We start from the raw sequence: 20,042 nt of genomic DNA, 5'->3' as shown, positions 1-20,042 counted from the left end.
TGGAGTTGACTAAGATGCTTGACGTGATGACTGTAAATTGTCCACGTTTTGTAGCTGTAGTAAGGAATGGTGATGACAGCTATGTGGTACACATTTACTTTTGTTTTGAAGTCGAATGCCTCTTTCATTCTAGACACACTGCTTTAATCTCCCAAAAGCTGTGCTGGCTTTTGCTACAAGCTCAGTAAATACTGCTTTGCTACAATGTGAAGTTCATCTTCAATGTCATGCTGGGAAGAAATGGGAGAAACCCACTTACTCTTGTGAAATGCATGAAGCCACTTCTTGCAGAAATATGGGGAGTCTGCTCCACAGAAATTACAACACTGCCTTTAAAAATGCACATTTACATTTGACATATATTATGGAAGCAACCAAGAAAATGTAAAAATATTTTTTACATTCTTTCTTTATCCATTCTCTAGACTTACTTTGTAATTTTGTAGACATGGTAATCAGTGTTTTCCTGTTGTAATTATATAAGACATTAAAACTTAACATTTCTCTGCTTTAAGTAAGACTTTTTACCAACAATTATTTTCTTTTCTGCTTTTTAAAACATAAAATTTGCCAGGAGTAGCAAGGAATTTAATCATATTACAAAGCTAAACATATGGACCACGGAAGAATGAGCTGGTTGTTATAGGATGTGTCACAATGGAGTTTTCACTCTGTTCTCCTGTGCAAGTGAAACGAAAATACTTGTGTGGAAAAACCGATTTCATCACCCCCTGCAAGAAGAGACTAGGAAACTTCGCTGTGTCAGGTCCTGAACTCATTTAGTTGATGTACTAATAGCAGTCAGATTTTTACTGCTGCTTGGGGTATCAGGCGTTTCTGAGATCTCTCATACAAAATAGCTGATTTTCCTACCTACTGTGGAAAGTCATAGAGGTTCTTAATCTGTTGGGGAAAAAAAAAACCCAACAGCCTAGCACATGGAAATTACTAAATTTTGTGAAGAACTGTAAATGAAGTCAGAACTTTGTGCAAAACTTAGCTCAGTCATTTTACTATACATGACAGTTAAAAACATACTACAATGTCAAAGGCAAATAACTTCCATTGAGGCATGTACCAATCCATGCATGTAGACATAAGTAAGTGAGGTAATTTACTATTACTAATGAATATCTCCATTGATATTATTTAGCAGAATAATCTTTCTCTTTTATTTTTTAAGTGTTACATATGCTTTTTCAGATAAACTAAAAGCTTTCACTTTGGGACATAATTTGGGACATAATCTGCTAATAGCATTAAAGTCATATTTCAAAAAGGTGGTGATTTTTGCAAGGTAGCCTAAAAGTTTATTAGCAAACTATAATGACTATTCTGATTACAATTAAAAAGCCCTTCCAAATGGGTCAACACACCTAAGTGCTATCTGCAATCATTTAGATTTTAACATCATGGTTATTACTTATTATCAGGCTGCACAATGAGATATTGATTACTTTTAACCTTTAGATCTAAGAATTCAGGAAAAGCCGAGGTAGTAGCACAGCCTACCTTTCCTGTCTGGTAAACTTATGGCCTTTAGTGGAATTCTAATGATTCCTATTGGCAAGGCAAATCTGAAATTAGTTTACTCTCCTGGCTCATACAGAAATGATGACATATCTAAAAATACTGCATGCATAGCAGATTAGTAGTTACTACCTACAAGGGGCTCAGTCCTGCAGTGTGCTGAGAGCTTTCTCCGAAGTGATGATGATCATCTCCCACTCACTGTTTTAGCTGTTCCATGCAGGCACTGACAGATTACCAGACAGGCAGAAGGCATCCCGGACCGTGCAGAATATGCAGCGCAGGAGCAAAAATCTTCACGTTTTCCAGTTTATAACCAATCCCCTAAGCATATTGTCCAAATATATCACTCTACAGGCTGTTAATCTTTTAATAAGTTTTCTTTGTATGGAAAATCTGCTTGAAATAAAGACTGAACTACAATGTGGCTTCAGTAGGTACGCAGGACTTGTTTTAAATAGAACAAAGTAATCCAATTAAACTAATCTGTTTTACAAGTTAAAATGATATGAAGCACATTAATTGATCCTTATAGGCTGCTGCTATTTGAGCCCTCTCTCTGTGCAGCATTTGAAACCGCTTTGCACATTTGTATCCTCTAACAGCAGAGAACTCAGTCCCCCAGTTCAGGAGAATTATGGGCAAGAGAAACATATAACTGTTATGTGTTAGATTAATTTGCAGAACACTTGGCATTATTATTGCCAAGTAGTCAAATTGTTCCAAGTTGTTCCGGAAGGTTGTTATTAATAGTATGTTTTCCGAGGAAAGTTCTGTCTACTTTTGGAACTGCATTTCTGTTGCCAAGGAAACTCCTTGAAGCACAGCATTCTAGGAGCACACTGCTGCTTTTGTTTGCCAGTATCCTATTCATATCATCTAAGTAAGCACTTTACATACTTCAGCCTCCAGTTTCAAATGTCTAAGTTTTTATGTATTTATATTACCGCGTTAAATATAGTTTGAGCTTCTTTTTAAACTGGAGGACTCTTGTAAGATTATTTTAACAGTTGCATTAAAGGACCGGGTTTTTTAGTTTGGTTTGGGGTTTTTTTTGTGTTGGTTTTTTTTTTTTCCCACAAGTTTGCAATAAATTAGTTTTAATTTGAATAATAGCTCCATAGGTTATAGCACTAGTCCTTAAGTGTTAATTATCTTTTCAATCTGAAATTAATGTAGTCATTTCCTACTGACTCCTCTACACCATTATTGAAGTGCTGAGGAAAACATGTCATTGAGTTCTGAGCCAGAACTGTTGTTGTGATTAATCCTGGTCACATGGCCAATCTCTGCCAAAAGGAGATCACTGAAAAAAGGTGACAAAGACAGTGATTTCCTGTCAGCAAAGAGTACGACAAGGCTGTCTAGAAGTGATGCAAATGAGGGAAACTTTCACCACGGTTTGTTTGATCCACTCAGGGCCAGAGCACACTGAGCCAGAGCAAGAGGCACAATGGAGCAGCAGCACACCCAGAGGAGAAAACGAACTGCACCTTCCGAGGAGGGATAGCTTCCAGGAGGGAAGCAAAAACTGCCAGGAGAGTTTTTTCCCCTCAACTTTTTTTTAAAGGTAGCCTTAGCTTTTGATGTGCATTTCCATGCTATTTAATACAGTGCATCGCTTCCCTTTGATGAATAGTTTAGCAGTTAACCTGTTCAAAAGGCGTGCCAACGAAATGTTTTCGAAGTCTTTGCACTACTACATAAGGGTCTTTTTCCATCTATCATGACCATCATTGCTGAAGACTTACTAGTGCAAGACTTAGGGCTTATGCAGTTTCTATTAAAAACACCATACATCACTTGTAATCAGACAGAAAAATATAATTTCTTTTATTTGATATTTTAAAAAGTTTAGTTAATTTTATTCTGAACATACTAACAATTTTAACAATCATACTGTACTTATTTAAATGGGGTTTTAATCTAACACAATTAAGTTTTGCAATTAATCTTCTGAGGAAAATGGAAAGAATTATCATTAACGTTTCTGCCTAGTATACTCATTTCTAATCTCCACAGTTCCAGTAAATACTGATTTGCTTCATTTTTGAACATTCAAGGTACAGAATTACTCAAGTTCCCACTAAAGGGCTAATTAGCAGAGTTTAAATTCTTTGGGTTTGATCCTCCAGTAACGGCATATGAATACAGCTGAAGTCAATGCAAGTTCTGTGTACTTAGAGCTTATGAGATCAGGCTCACATGCAGTAGATTAAAATGAAATAAACATGATACATTTGGCATTAAACTGAGCTATTACAGCAGTACAAAGAAGCGAGAGTCCAAAAACATGGAAATGCTCCTTTTAATTTTTTCTTAGTTAATAGATAAAGCATTAGAGGACAAATAAACTGTCAGCAATTCATTCCGTAACTGCCATTTTATCAAACACTAGTTGATTTTCAAAATCATTAGCTAGTTTAAGACTGTAAAGCTGAAATCATTTAGGGCTATGGGGGAGCATAGTGAGGAAGAATAGTCTTCCTTTTTTGTAAATCTTTGCACTAAAATCTAGGAAATCCAGAGAAAGTCATACATACATATTCAGAGTTTAAAAAAAATACGGCTGTGCTGCTCCTGTTATATTAAGGGCAAAATAAAACCTAGTTAAAGAGAGATAATAAGGATCCTAATAAAAAACTATGAAGCTCCCAGAATATTACAAAACAAAATTGAGAGTTGACTTAAATTTATATTAAATCTGAAAATAGAGTACTGGGAAAATAGTCTAACCATGAAAATACACTTTATTTTCCCATATGCAATTTTAGCATTTATATATTACGTTATGCTGCTTTAATGTATGCTTTTCCCTTCCGATTTACCTGTTTTATCATTGCTCCTGCCCATTCATAGACTCCTTAGGGGCAATGATTACTGTTGGTAATAGTGATACCACAGCAGGCTCCCTGGCAGAGGCGGCTTGCTGAGCCGGCTCAGAGGTGCAATTACTTGTCAGCTCAATAACTGAGAAGAAGGATCTGTGGGTTTAGGAGAAGCCACCAAAATGCAGAGAGTGCAATTAGCAGGTTCACATTGGAAGTTGTAACTGATAAAGAGTAACTAAAGCAAGACCTGTGTTTTCGTAACACCCCACATCATTGAGGAATTGTGCTAATAATAGCTGCCTGAATTTCTCTTTACGATTTCTCTCCCTACAGACCAGAATGGCTGTGCTCCCTGTGAAGCATAGGCAGTGTTCCTGCCCCTTAGCTGTGAGCACTAGACCATCCACGACTCTGTATAAGAGCCTCCAAATAAAAAGGGTGTCACTATCGATTAGATGAGAGGTTTACTAGGCTAGTTTTATAAAACTATTAATACTGGTTTTGAGGGCATGATTCATTGTTACACAAATCTCTGCAATTAAGGATGATAAAGACCGAGTGATTTATCTGATCTCTCCTTTGCTAGTGCAGAATTGTTCCCTCAATTACATTTGCTAACGTTTTCTTTTGTCTACTTTTAAATGTCTGAAATTATGGGGCTTTCAACACTTCTTCGGGAGGCGGTTTTGGGGTTGGGGTTTGGGGTTTTTTTCGGTTTTTTTGAAAGGCTAACATCTTAATTCTATGCACTCAAGCTTTTTACATCACCTGCAAATACTCCTTCTGCTTTATATGGACACGCGCTTAGTTATCTCTTAACCCAACTCCACATTTCTAGCTAAGTCTTTCCTTCAATCCTTAACAATTTGCTTGCTGCTTTCACTAGAAAGGTATATGCAGACAATATTCACTGTGGGAGGGCAGGCAGTCTGTTTCTACCCTTCTTCAAGTGGTTTTGCAGTGACCAGACAGGTACTTTTGAGATGGGGGGGTCTATTAATTAGCAGATGACCTCCCTGCGGAAACTGCAGAACAAATAAGCTGCCTGTGCTTTGGGAGCAGTGCTGGCTTGTCTGTGTTGCACAGACTACCGACTCAGCTACTCTCTCTGGCACAAACTTTCTGCTTTCAGAAGTGTCATGCCTATCATAATACAGAATTTCATAATATTAAGAAACTATTACTTCCCATTTTGAATCTACAGTATTCCTCATTTTGCCGCCATACTGTAATGCAAACTAATTCTTAAATTGCTGCCCTCTTTTATTCTTCTCACCATGCATTATTATCCCAGCCTTACCATCTATAATTATTCTTAATGGTTACATTTCGATATCAGAAAGGGAAGTATCCTAAATAGCACCTAAAATAATTGGGCTGGCTGCTTAAGCTTTGCTCCTTTTCATATTGATGGATGGATTGTTTCCTTAAAATTTATGTTTATTGATTTTTTTAGTCTATGACTAAAACTAGTGGTTATATTAGGCATGGTACAAGCTGGTCTTACATGGACAGGCACTACCAAAACACCTTATTTTAGATTCACAAGAAACTTTTTACCCATTTGTGACATTGTTTATTTCTGAGCCTAGCCAAGGCCAGGAGTGTTAATGTGTGATTAAGTCTGATTAAGTATTTAGAAAGTTAGGAGAAAGACATTAGCAAAAATAAGAAATTACTGTCAAAGCAAGAAATGGAGGCCACTGAATTAAACTCACTTGCAGCCTAAAATAGTTTGGATCTGAACCATATTTCCATTTATAAACATATTTTAACTCATGTGACAACCCTTTCTCACTGGGTATTTTAAATAAAAGGACTAAAATTAGAAAGAATAAAATGCAAGAAGACCATCAAGAAATTAGGATGCCAAAGCAAGAAGAAATAAATTATATTTCAGAAATTATCAAATCATGCAATCACAGAAGAAAGAAAACAACTTCTATTTGACCTTGAATGTACCATTTATTTGGTAAGAAATAAAAAAAGCTAGAGGGTAGTTGTTTCTTGTCATTATACTGTTGCTGATTCTGTGGTTAGTTATTAATTTTATTTTTTATGATTCACAATCTGCTCTTTGAAATATGCCATATGCTCAAAGCAATTCAAGGATGACAACTGTCAGAATTACTCCAATAAAAATTGCCTAAATGAGGAAGATTTACTGCAGCCTGATATTTCTGTCAAAAGCCCCTCCTTTCTTTCCCCCACCACCCCTCAGACCCGCAGACTACAGCTTCTCAGACACACAGTGAAGCCTGAATCAATTTTAGGATCAAATCACACGTTTTGGGGAACTTCTTAAAAGTATTGTCTATCTAAATAAGTGATAAAGCTTCTGGGCTAAGGCTGCTATAACAAATAAGAGAAACCATATGCATGTGTGTATATATATATGTATATGTTAGAGGAAGACCCTATAATCAATATGCAAGTTCAAAATCACTTTGCTGAAATCACAAGCAAGGGTGATGACTTAACATGACAATGTCTGCTTTATGTATAACTAATAAAAATTAAATTGGAAGAGTCCTGTATCCTGGCAGCAGCGAACCAAAATCAAGGCAAATTTCTTTCTTCCCAGATGAGGTCTGAAAGGTGGATAAAAATCCAGCTGAAAGCTCCAATCAAAACACATTTTGTTAAATGCTACCATTTCATTTTTTTCCTTCATTTTGTTTCAGTCTATTTATTAATGCAGTTTCATTTATTTCTATTCATCTTGAAGACAAATCTTTGTCCTTCTATAGAATTACACCAAATAGAATGTGATAAAGGGAACTTTCTTGCAATTATGATGTCGGTGCAGCCTGTCAGCGCACAGGGGATGGAAATGAGGTTGGGGACAGGGAAGGGAATTCTAATAGACACCATGATACATACAATGAACGCAGCGATATCCTGTGAGAGAAAGACTTGTCAAGCTAATCAGATCTTCTATAGCTAGGTAAAGGCAGTAACGCTAGCGCTAACCTTGTAAAGATGCTGCTGCTGCTCCTCTGACATCATCAGGTCATGGCTGTCCATCACGATGGATTCCATGTCAATCAGCCAATCCCAGAGCTCCTGGTATTCTGAATCAAAGTCCAAAAGGCTGTAGATAAGGAACAAAATGTATTATGCATAAATACTGTGTAGTTGTTAAAATCTTGTATTAGAATAATATATTCTTGAAAACTCATGATGTTCCTAGTTATATTTCTAAAGAGACATTCTGTATTTATACAGAGTGGATGAAAATGAAAACTGAAATCCAGTTTAAGCCAGTGCCATGACCTAAATTCAGCGGCTGATGCCAAATCCTGACAACTGTTGGCATACTGCATTTGCTTCAAAAATTTTGAAATAGAAATCCCCGATAGATGTTGTTGTTTAATGGTTTTTAAAGTGCTGATTTTATATTGAGCAAAGTTTGCAACAATCATCTTGATATAATTCATATAAAAATATTATTTTCATCGAAAAATGATTCAATCCATTCAGCCATCCCTCTGCTGTCTATCTGCCTATCTCTGTAAATATCCTACATTTATTTTCATGGATGAGTAGCTAGCATTTCAACTTAACGCCTTAAGATAGGCTTGAGTGAATATGGTAAGCCAGTGAGAACTAAGGCCAGATACAGTATTAGACAGGTGTTCCCTACAGACATGTAAGAAACAAAGGTAAGGACAGGAAGTCAAAACAATGAATCCTTGAATAGCCAGCAATCATTAAAATTCAAAGGAGGATCACTACGGTTTTCAACAAAATAAATCATTAGAATAAGGAGCTTAAAAGGATTAATGTGATTCTCTATTGAAAGCCTAGTGAATAAGTAAAGCATAGATTCTTCTAAAACACTGTGATACAAGACAGAAGGTACATGCTGAAAAACTGCACATTCATCGAAAAGATACCCCTTGAAAAGGGATCTTCAAACTTGCAAAACTGGAACTAACAAAAGCCTTGTCAGTAGTATCAAAAAACCCCATATTGATGAAACAATAGCGCATGTTCCACTAAAGCTAATTTCTCCAATTATTAGCAACTTTTTTAGCAACGCCATTAAAAAAATTAGCAGTATTTCAACAGAGAAACAATAAACTAAACATGTTTTTAATGTTATTAATACTATTGCAGTTTCAGTTGTTATTAGCTAGAGTACCATATGCATGGTAATTTTGAAAGCTTATAGATAAAGTTGTGACAAGTAGAACTGTCTTTCTGCAAGAAAGCATGCAAGAGAGAAGAAAGCATTTTCCTTCTGTGGTATTATTTTCAATGAGTTGACAACAAAGGATGTCTTGTATAATGCACAAGTGTTGATTCCTGCTTCTGAAGTAACTCTTTAGTTTAATCCACTGTACTTAGTATACTTTTACTCAATAATTTATGAGGTGCACTTACTTAAAATTGCCTGCTGCCCTGAGAACGTAAGCAATGATGCTATTATAAAGAAGAGCAAGCATAAAAGGGAAAGTTACTATTGTTGAAATATAAAGTTTCATTTGGAGTTCAGGGCTTTTCTCCTGTTTCAGGAGGTATTTGACTCAGATATCATTTTGAAACTAAAATAAAACTAAACTCCATTTTGAATGGTATATTTGCAGTGATACTGAATCATTATCCCTTCCTCAGAAAGCAGTATAACCATTCTAAATCTTCAGTATCTACTGCTCGTTTTTTTCCCTTCCATCTTATCCAAATATTATCCAAAGTCATAAAACTGACAGGCAGTTATTAAAACATATATTTTATGATATAAGAGGCTAGATTTCATGTCCTATAAATTGGTACAAATTCAGTTGGACTTGGATGGTTTGCACCAGTGAAAAATCTAAATTAAGATATGAAGATGATGGGAAACAGAAGATGTGCTGGATTCAAACACCTGCTTTGCGTCTATAGAACCACATCTTAGTTACAGTCCAAACTGGTCCATTTATTGGTGTAATAGAATGAAACGATCTTTTAATGATGCATAAAAGCACTTTTCCCTGACCTTTATAAAACCCAGATAAGCACTAGGAAACAGCTAAACATTTTGATTTCTAGCTAAGTTCTAAGCAGGAACTCAAGCCAAAACGAAGAGTGAGAGAAACGGGATTCACTGGAAAAAGACCAGGAAGGGATGCAAGATGTAATTTTTTTTACCCCCATAGTTTACATACTGTGTCTATTCTCTTTTTTGGTTTTCTGCTGTAAAATAAAGTCATCTGGGAGCATTTCTAAGCAAACTGTCTATGGCAGTTATTTGCCTGAGCCTAAAGATAGTGAAGTCAGCCTACAAAGCATCATCAATTTTGTAAAAAAATTTGATTGCAATATTTTAAATTGTTCTAAAATAACTCTGATATTAGAAAGGAAAAAAAAAAAAGCTTTGTTTTTAAAATGTATGCCTCACATCTAATGGATGGATCTACTGATTACTATCGAATTACTGTTTGGAAGAGTACGTAAGTTACTAAGCTGTTAAAAAAATATTCAGGAAACCCAGCAATTGTACGATCAGTGACAGGTTAAGACTCAAATGTACCTGTCAGTATTTCTGTAGTATATTGAATATTGCTTTTTTATTCAGATTCTATTTTTTCTGGGCTTAGCAGATCTTTTTTTTTTCATATTGCCACAGGCAGAATTGGGGAAAGCATAACTTCTGAAATACTGATGTGTCACAGATGCAAGAACTATAGAAAAGATTTAATTTTGGTTGATTATCCAAATCCACCAACCGCTAAAAAAAGAATAAATTAGGTCATCTGTTTATTGCAAAAAAATATTCCACCATTAAAAGTACCCAAACATTGCCAACAAGAATGCTGTAATATTAGTTAAAGGGCAGGTAACTATAGCTTCCTTAATATAGGTTTGTTGGTTAATAAGCTAAAACCATTAGCTACATAATAACTAAAATGACATTAAGAAGTATATTTCATCTTGGTAAACAGGGAATCAGATATGCAGAGTTGCATGTCTAATCCCTTGAACCCTAAACATATTTCTTAAAATGTGGACATCAATTTATTATTTTGAATGAAAATTCATGAGCACCTTTCTCATGAGAAAACCAGTTCGTCTGTGGCATTAATAAATAAAAAGGAATGTGAAGCTATTTCCATCAGCCTTTTTCCCCATGTTTAACACACACTTCCAGTTTGTGTTATTTCTTTGATGGCATAACTCACATGGTATTTAGAAGTACTGTAAACACACTGGTATGCCTACCAAAAAAATTCAGCCAGACAAAAAATTCTTCCAAGTTTCTGGGTCATCATTTTTTGGAACTCCTTTCATAGGTTTTTATTAGGAGGATATAGGTGAAATCAGAGTTCTGACCTTAACAGCTTTAAAATTGCCTTATATTCGGTGCATACTTGAAGCCACCTCTAATGCATTTATCTCAAAGCCTCATTCATGAAGGCCCGATACTAGGTGATGACAGGATCCCAGGATCTGGCCTTCATGTTGTGTAAATATCGTATCCATATCTCCCAATAGTACCTGTATAAACTTCTCCCCAGTTTTGAGGGGATGCAATATTTCCAGCCAGACTTGCTGTAATATTTTGCAGCTGCTCTCAACTACTCTCGGTTACCACTTGCTGCCTGGCTAGCTGGTGTTCTCCTGCAGTGGATATTCATTCTCTTCTCTTTCACTTTAGCCATTTTTATGCAGATACATGTAAGCCTGCTCTATCACTGTTGTAACAGGAGTGTCGTTCTGCAGGAAATCTGTTCTTTACACACCCACTTATATCACCCTATCTGCAGATACTACTTTACCTATCTCAGTTTAGCTACCTGCACAAAGCTACCTCCCAAGTATTTCCCCCCGCTATATAAACAATTCTCCATCTACAATAACTCTTGTTCTCACTCTTCTTTCTCTTAGGCCAGACTTCCACAACAGCTAATGGATAGATACCCTAATTTTCCCAGTTATGTAAATGGCCCCTTCTCTGTAGAGATCTCGGTCTCTAGCTAGGTCATCCTACTGCGGAATTTCTGTCCACAGTTTTTTGGTCCACAGTTTTTATGTAGTAGGGAAATGTATCAACTGTATTTTCATATAGCTGAAAGGCATTTCCACTATGTTCAATACAATACCTCAGACTGGTTCAACTGGAAGTTTTCCATCTGAATTCAGCCCACCCTGGTTTCTGTAATGGCTAAATACATGGTATTGTATTTGTCTCCTTCAGGTCCTTGGGGCCCTTAAGCCACTGTTGAGCCTCTAAGGGCTGGGATGGCTATAAGGGCCCAGAAAGGTGGCCACGGCACAGAAAAGGTAGGGAACACTAGTAGGTTACCATTCCCAGTAATAAGCATGTAATTATGAGTGCAAACAAGTACATTTAAGAGCCTATTTGCTTTACATGTATGGTATGTAGAGTTATAAACTGTTTTTTTTTTCATGAGGCTTAAAGCTTTATGTCCCCTACCCTCAATAAAATCAAATGTTTGTTGATGCCTTACTCTCTTACGTCCCCCACAAAATTCCAACCTTAAGTCTTGCTCACATTCAACTGCGGCTGCAAAATTAGAAGCTGTTTTTGAATATGTAGCTCCCAGTGCACCTTTATATACATATACACACCAATTCTGAACAAATTATTTTTATGGTTGGCACTAGCTGCACTGGCGTGTTTGAGAATCTGACAGATTTCTGCATATGTAATCAAGATCTCAGTAATCCTACATAATTAGCCCACATCAACTTTTCTAAAACAGTCATCCTTCCATATAATAAGAGGGGATGTTTACAAGGTTCATTTATCTTTACAGTCGGTAATTTAATAAAACTGTGTTTCCAAGACCTTGACATTGAGTTAACAATTGGAAAAGGAAGTTCTGGAGAAAAAGAACTCATGAACACCTTGGTCAATGACTTTCCTTGCATAGGAAACTGCAGGCAAAAGTTCTACTGTGTTTACTGGTTACAAGAAAACTTCTATCAGGGTGAGGGTGTACCCAAACAATGAACAATAGTTGGCTCCTTTGTACTGCTTTTGCCCCACACTATTATGAACTCACAGGTACGTTCTTATGTTCACTCAGGGGAGCTAGCAGTTGGGAAGATACAGTTTTCAAAATACCTTCAAGAAAAAGCCTTAAATCAGAACTACAAGTTTTCTTGGCTGTGAAAAAGGGACAGGCAGCAAGATTTCACTTTAGCATAGTCCAGTGATTAATTTGTCCAAGATTCTTTGCTCAAACTATTAAAAAAGAGTGCTTTTATATATACACTTACATATATAAAATATGTATGTGTGGGGCTATGTATGTTTACATTTATTAAAAAACAGACTGAGAAGACCAAGTCAAGGGAAAACAGTTAAAATTAAAGCTTTCTAGAAAAGTACAAAACTGGGATATTTGAAATGGTGAACTATAAGCAAATGGCTTCATATTCATATTTCCTAGTCACTAGTAGAATAACGATTACAGAGAATTGTCTTGCAGGGGTATAAATACATTATAAAGATGCTACCTTGGAAGATGCTAAGAAATCAAAAGATATGAAGCCATTGAAGGATAAAAGCCTGAAGCAAAAGGACACATTACATTTTTTTAAATCAAAACGATGGATTGCTATTAAATAATGTTAAGTAGTCCTATGAACAAACCACGATTTGGATAAATTATCCAGAACCCAATATTTTTTGCATTCATATATGAAAAAAATAAATATATAGAGAGAGTTTTCCCCTGCCTCTTGGCCTAGGAAGAAAAATCCTGGTTAACTAGAAGTAAGAAAAAGTATATCATGTAAAAAAAAATACAGATCAGTGAGAATAAAACAACAAAAAGAATAGTTCCCTACCCATTACTTCCCACTGTGTGAACTTTTGACATATCAGCAAACTCTTCCTTTCGCTTGCTACTAGTGTTGTACTGCTCACTGTACAGCTTTAAGGACATCTGTTCAACAGCATCTCTTTGTGCTTCCAGATAGCATAGCTGAACCTCAGCCTAGAAAAAGAAAACAAAGAGAAAAAAAACCACAACAGAACTTTAAAAAAAAAAATTCAGAAAGAATGCATTTAAAACAAGTACTTTTGGACTGCAACAATTTTAACCAAATGATTCACACTATCATTTTTCTCCTTGCATGATAGTCAAAAAGGCTGAACCATTAAGTCAGAGAAAAGTACAGTGTATCCCCAAATGCTAGAACTGAACTATTTAGGTTTCTATCAGAGAATGTGCTATATATTCCATGAGATGTATATCGAATCAAATGCTGCATAAAAATGTCTGGACATGAACAAAAGAGGTATTAGAAATCATGCACTATGACAGAACAGGTAGATACATAAAATCATATTTCTCACAGGCTTCAAGACTGATATTGTTAACACGTTGCCTGTGCTTCATAATTAATGAAAGCCATATTGCTATAGGAATTTTTGTTTTAAATAGTAAGTGTAAACAAAACCAAGCAAATTGGCATTATTCACATTCTGCTTTCCCATATCTGGCATCCACTGATTACTCAGCAATTTTAATTGCAAGGAAAAAGGCAATAAGTGAGATGTGCTGTTTTCCATCAGACTCTGTGCCCGGCCAGAAGAATGTTGAATAATATTTGGCATCATAACTTATTGAATAGACACTTTATTTATTGCAGCTGTGGTGATCAGTTCTATTCTGAGGCTCAGAGAACCAGATGATAAAAGGATGAAATCTGCTGTTTGCCACACTTGCCCCTAGGAACAGGACAAAGAACAGAGGGTAGAGTAAGTTCAAAAGCACTTTGGGACCAATATGCCATTGTTTTCTTTTAATATGCTTCACTGAAAGAAAAACGCATTACAAATTCTGATAATGCTTCAAGACCTGCTACTTCTGCGTAACTACATACTCTTACTTCCATTAGGAGGGGAAGGCCTGCTTAACTGTTTGGTGCTATGGTAAGTAAATGCAACAAGCATGGAGGAAATTTTGTATAAGGACTCTCACATTTTCTACTGCAGGAGGCAAGGAAGTGAAGAGTTTGCTTGGCTGCCGACAGCACGACAGAGTTACCAATCTATGGAACAATGGCAGCTGTGAAGAGAAAGCAGTGAAAGGGCTAGAGAGGAGGAAATCTGCAAAAACTGGGAAAAATGCAGGCAAGTGAAGGGAAATAGGCACTGAAGAATGTCAGTAGGGAAAGTCTGAAGGAAGGTTGGAATGTCTTTATAAGCTTGTGGTAATAACGGTTACATGTATATTTGCTTATGCCTTGCCTTGGTGCAATTTTTGCTGAGTAATAATGTAGCTGATTTGGAAATTCCATTTCCTTTTAAAATTTCTCTTTCAAACATTTACAGCTTTCTCTCTCAGTTGCTTCTTACAGTGAGATTTGTTATGTTTGGCAGTAAACCCCAATATGTTTTTGAGAAATTAAAAAAAAAAACAACAAAAAATATTAGCAAATTTCCAAGGACATAGAAGACAAAAATTCCAAGTAAACCATGCAGGTCTCTTAGTGTGTACATAAATGAAATACAAGGCTTTCATACCTAGTCTAAAATAGTGGAAAATTAAACCACACAGTGTCACCAATGAAGAAACATTATCTGAATACAAGACTAACGAGTTGAGACTGTCCAGTTAGAGTAAAATGTTAAGGTCTGAGAGAGCTATAAAACATGCTCTTTCAGAAACTATAATTAAAACTGCTTTTTATATAACTCAGAAATGACCAAAAGCAGCAAATAAACAAACATCATCACCTTCCCAAACATCACCACCTTCTTGTTCCCCGTCCACCCCCAAGTACATTTTCCTTTAGGTTGATAAACAATCCACTTCCATAGTATACAGGGGTTCCTGATCAAGTTTCTTTTTTGGAAGGATTCTTCACCAGTGAGGATAATCTTCCAGCTGAGTATTTTGTATTGTCCACATAAGGGTATGAATTTGTTCTTTTAATTTATTCTTACCAGAAAGAGGTTATTCACCAGTTGTTTTTATTTTAGTTATGGTTGACATGACACTTTCAGTCTAAAGCCCTGTTGTGAGTGACCAGCAACTTTCTAAAACAATTACATTATCAATTAAAATCTTCATGATTGTTTGAAACCTAGAGGTGAAATCTTGTGGAAAACTTTAAGCAAACCATTTCCCTGATTTTCAGGATGGGTTTGGAAAACAAGATAAGTAATTCTTGCTTTTTTCCTGTGGGTTTTGGGTGGTTTTTAGGGTGGGGGTTGGGGGGGGCTGGGGGGGGGGGGGTGGCTGTCGTTGAAATTATGTATACAACCCCCTCCTCCCCCCACCCCGCCCCAGTACTCCAAAAGAAGGGAATTCATATGTAGCCTAAACTCTGGAACCTCACACATATGAATTAAAACTCAGCTCTTAACTATATGAACACATGCTATTTCTCAAAGAGCACAACTATCCCAATGCTTGAGATACACATTTTTCTGGCATTTTCTAATTCCCTACTCTATAATTTCCTCTGTATTTTAAAATAAGAAACAAGAAAAATAAAGCAAGCAGCTTGATACAGATCTTTCATTCTCTGTTCACTTGCAAAAATATTTGTAAACAGGCAAATCATTAATGTATATGGAAAATGGGAGAAGAAAAAGGAGGATGAAATAGAATAGTGGGGTGAAAGGAAAAACAGGATGGAAAGAGCAAATAAATATATGGAGAGGGATGAATGAGAAACCACTATTTCTTCCTCACAGGTATAAGGCCCTCTTGTACTGAGGATTATGAACTCCATCAATGTCATACTCTACGACTCCTGAATACAAGCAATTGTGTCCCAGTTCTTGTACCTCAGAAGTATGATCCCTCTATAAATCAACTATTTTTGTTTTTAAACCCGATTTCTGTCTTCAACGATTGTGAATACTTACAGCAACTCAAACTCAGGCAGCACAGAGTTTCAGATGGATCTCTCTGATTTCTTTTCTGTATGAATTCATCTATCTCGCTGCTGTACTTAAGCATTTTTTTGTCCCTGTTCCACTGATATCAACTGCAAATCCAAAGAGGCTTTGAAGACCTCGAGTAGGTATTGATCAGTTTAAGTCTCAAAAACCTACATTCTGCAGAAGCTGAACTAACAGGCACAAGGCACAATCTAGAAAATAGTACACAGCACAGATATGCAATAAATCTACTGCAGTTAATTTTCAAGTTAAAATCTTTAGTGATAATGAAGGACTAGTTTTGAAGTATTCTGGCAGAATAAGGTAGCAACTTTATTAATTGCTAATCAAATATAGAAAAGTGACTTGCTTTACCTTCTAGCTTATTTGAAGTGTGCATTTTCAGATTGCCCTACATGCGCTTTCTTGTTACTTAACACAGCTATAAGAACTTAATCTCTATCACAAACACACCTCTATGGACATGAATATCTAGCAAATCCTGAGAAAGTCTACTGAGATATGCATCATCCCAAATATATGTAATAGAAAGTGGGTGGGAGGCAATCATTCATTTACTCTTAGTGCCCCATCTTAGAAGTGGAATTCAGTTTCTTCTTTTTTTCAGAGGATGTAGCAAGTCAGAATCTGAAAAATTGAACATGGAAAAAAACCACCAAGGAATGATACTTAGCAGTTGTTTTCCACTTCATGGTCCTCTTCTAATTGACAATTTTTGCAGTAAAACCACAATAAATATGCCGGTGATGGTCTGGTTACACACTTGTAGAGATTCTCTAACAGTCACTGTCCTACCAGGATGGAATGAGTTTACAATATTCTGTTGTAAATTAAACTGAGATATTTCCAATAATCAAATGACAAAATGGTCTCATTTTCCTGACCCTGGAGGATCTAATCTCTAAACAAGACTATGAAAAAACACTAGTCTCTGTGGAAAAACAGGGAAAAAATTCTATACCAGTGTCAAATATTCAGTTCTAGTGATTGATTAATTATGGTAAATATTTTCAAGGCTATTGTCAGAAAGCTCATTTTCTAAAAAGCAAGACCTTATAAATAAACTGAGGGAGCCTGGGGTGCAGAATCTGTTCCTTAAGACTGGCTTTGCATGACAACATAGAATGTCCTTTACTATACAGATTACTATATAACATGAAGGGGTATCAGTGACAATACAAATCAATGAAAATACATTGTATTTCTTGTTAGACCTAATGTTAGAATGACCTTATTCTGAAGTGGAGAAAGACAAGACAAGGGATAATGGCTGTTACTGTGGGAGGAAGGAGATTGAAAGGTTATATTGTATACAGTGTCAAATGAGAGACTCAGATTTTACACCAACATAAATTGGAGATGAGAACTCAGAGCTAGTGTTGTTCTGCTGCAAATTTTTTTTTTATATTGAATGTACTAGAATAAATATCACTGAATTGGTGTTTGTCATGGTTCAACCCCAGCCAGCAACTAAGCACCACACAACCGCTCACTCACCTCCCTCACAGTGAGATGGGGGAGAGAATCAGAAGGGTGAAAGTGAGAAAACTCGTGGGTTGAGATAAAGACAGTTTAATAGGCAAAGCAAAAGCCACACATGCGAGCAAAGCAAAACAGGGAATTCATTCACCACTTCCCGCAGGCAGGCAGGTGTTCAGCCATCTCCGGGAAAGCAGGGGTCCATCACACGTAAGGGTTACTTGGGAAGACAAACGCCATCACTCTGAACGTCCCCCCCCTTTCCTTCTTCTTCCCCCAGTTTTATATACTGAGCATGACATCATGTGGTCTGGAATACCCCTTGGGTCAGTTGGGGCCAGCTGTCCCGGCTGTGTCCCCTCCCAACTCCTTGTGCACCCCCAGCCTGCTCGCTGGTGGGGTGGGGTGAGGAGCAGAAAAGGCCTTGGTGCTGGGTAAGCACTGCTTGGCCAGAACAAAAACATCCCTGTGTTATCAGCACTGTTTCCAGCACAAATCCAAAACTTAGCCCCATACTAGCTACTGGGAAGAAAATTAACTCTATCCCAGCCAAAACCAGCACAGTATTGAAAGGAAAGTATTTTCAGACAGTGTTTCCTAGGGAGCACAAGTCTTTTGTTAAAAACTATGTTACTGTAAGCAAACTATTCTGTGTTTTAAATATACAAATTATAATACATTCAGTTGAATGTGAATTATGAAAGTATCCTATCTTGCATTATTCTTTCTCTACAGTGCTGTAGAAAAGCTATACCACTGCCACACTAGACTGTAATTACTATAAAATTACATATGAAATACAGACATAGTTCAATTCCACTGCCATTATCTGAACTTAAGCTGGGTAAAAACATTGTCTCTTTAATTAAAGCATAAATTCCAGTTTCCACCAAACAAGGAGGTGGTCAGATGGCATCATGCAGCATGTAGACTTAGAAGTCTATACACCTATATGTATATTTTATAGAAGTGCAAACTCAGCTGCACTATTGTAAAAGGATGCGCATCCCAGCTTGGCACTCTTTATATCTTTGTAATTGGTGAATTTCTTGAGAGATAAAATTGGGAGTAATTCCTTAACAGAATTAAGTTGATCACAGTCGCACTTATGTGGTCATATCTGTGCCCTCAAGCATTTTTTGTTGTTTTCTGTTCACAATATTCTGTCTATTTCTCCACATGATAAAGTTGTGGAGAAAGCTTTATTACAGGACATGAAACAGACCCTGGCTCTGTCACAGATGCAGCTACTGAATAAAATTATGTTGAGGAGTACACAGCTCAAAATATCTTCCATGGAGATGTAGCTTACAGGAAGAGTTCTTTGGCAGGCCGGAGTTTGACCAAAGACTCTATACAGACAGACTTGATCATCCACCACTCCATCCCCACAGCCAGCCAACAAGTCTGTTGCTGAAAACATTTAGGGTAGAAGCAGTACTTCCAAGAAGTCACCCCAACATATAAAATGGCATTGTATAACAGAATCATAGGATCATTTAGGTTGGAAAAGACCTTTAAGGTCATCGAGTCCACCACTTGGCAATGTTAGGCTTTTTGGACTTCAAGTGACTTCTTAGAAGTACTGCTTCTACCCTAAGTGTAGGCATTTGTTTTTGTTGTTGAAGCAGGATGGTAACTCTTATCTTCTGTTGGTTTTTTTCTTTTCTCTTTCCCCCCCCTCCTTCTGCATAATTAAAACAGGGACATTGCTGCAGTTGACTTCTTTCTTAGTCTGTTACCCTTCCTGCTTTTGGCTCTCCTGCCTCTTCCATCCTTCATCTTGCACACTCTCTTCAGGACTGAATCAGATTAAAAAATAATCCTACAGCGTAAAATGTGTTTACTGAGAGTTGAACATTTGATAGTCCTATTATAAAGGGCATGCTGTGTTTTGATCATGCAGGAAATTAATTCTGTTAATCAGGGCATGCTTGTTACCAGTTAAAATCTTAGCAAAGTGTTTTTATCATCATAAATCTCAAAAATGCTTTTATAGTAGTAATAACTTTATCACTTTGTTTTTCAGTGTACTAAAACCATCACAACAATGTGAAACCTCCACATAGAACGAGCAAAATTACTAGGCAACAACATTCTTACTTATCAAGGTACTTAAACTCATTGTAGAGTTTAAGTAACAGCAGTAACAGCACAGTGAATTTTAAGCCTGTCCACAGGAGCCATAAAATGAAATTTTAGATAGTAGGGCTGTGTTATAATAAGTAGAGCTTCAGGCAATTCCAAGAGCCATCAGAAATAACGGGGGGCAACATCTTTTTGCAGGGTTTCCCTTGGCTTTCAGAAATACTTTTTTTTTTTTT

The 20,042-nt window shown here is 36.6% G+C and overlaps 1 protein-coding gene across 4 annotated transcripts in view; it reads right to left on the bottom strand.

Annotated features, from left to right (window-relative positions):
• AKAP6 (A-kinase anchoring protein 6) overlaps positions 1-20,042 on the bottom strand; it is a 298,890-nt gene that overhangs the window by 80,012 nt on the left and 198,836 nt on the right. For all 4 annotated transcript variants that reach the window (XM_052782579.1, XM_052782583.1, XM_052782582.1 and 1 more), the window contains 2 exons: positions 13,167-13,315; positions 7,335-7,455 (listed from right to left, as the gene is read on the bottom strand). In XM_052782579.1, coding sequence (XP_052638539.1) covers positions 7,335-7,455; positions 13,167-13,315 — 270 coding nt within the window. The remainder of the gene's footprint in view (positions 1-7,334; positions 7,456-13,166; positions 13,316-20,042) is intronic.

This window comes from Harpia harpyja, chromosome 3 (assembly GCF_026419915.1).
Source record: "Harpia harpyja isolate bHarHar1 chromosome 3, bHarHar1 primary haplotype, whole genome shotgun sequence".
NCBI lineage: Eukaryota > Metazoa > Chordata > Aves > Accipitriformes > Accipitridae > Harpia > Harpia harpyja.
The sequence above is the reverse complement of the archived record's forward strand: the minus strand, read 5'-3'. Positions and strand labels throughout refer to the sequence as shown.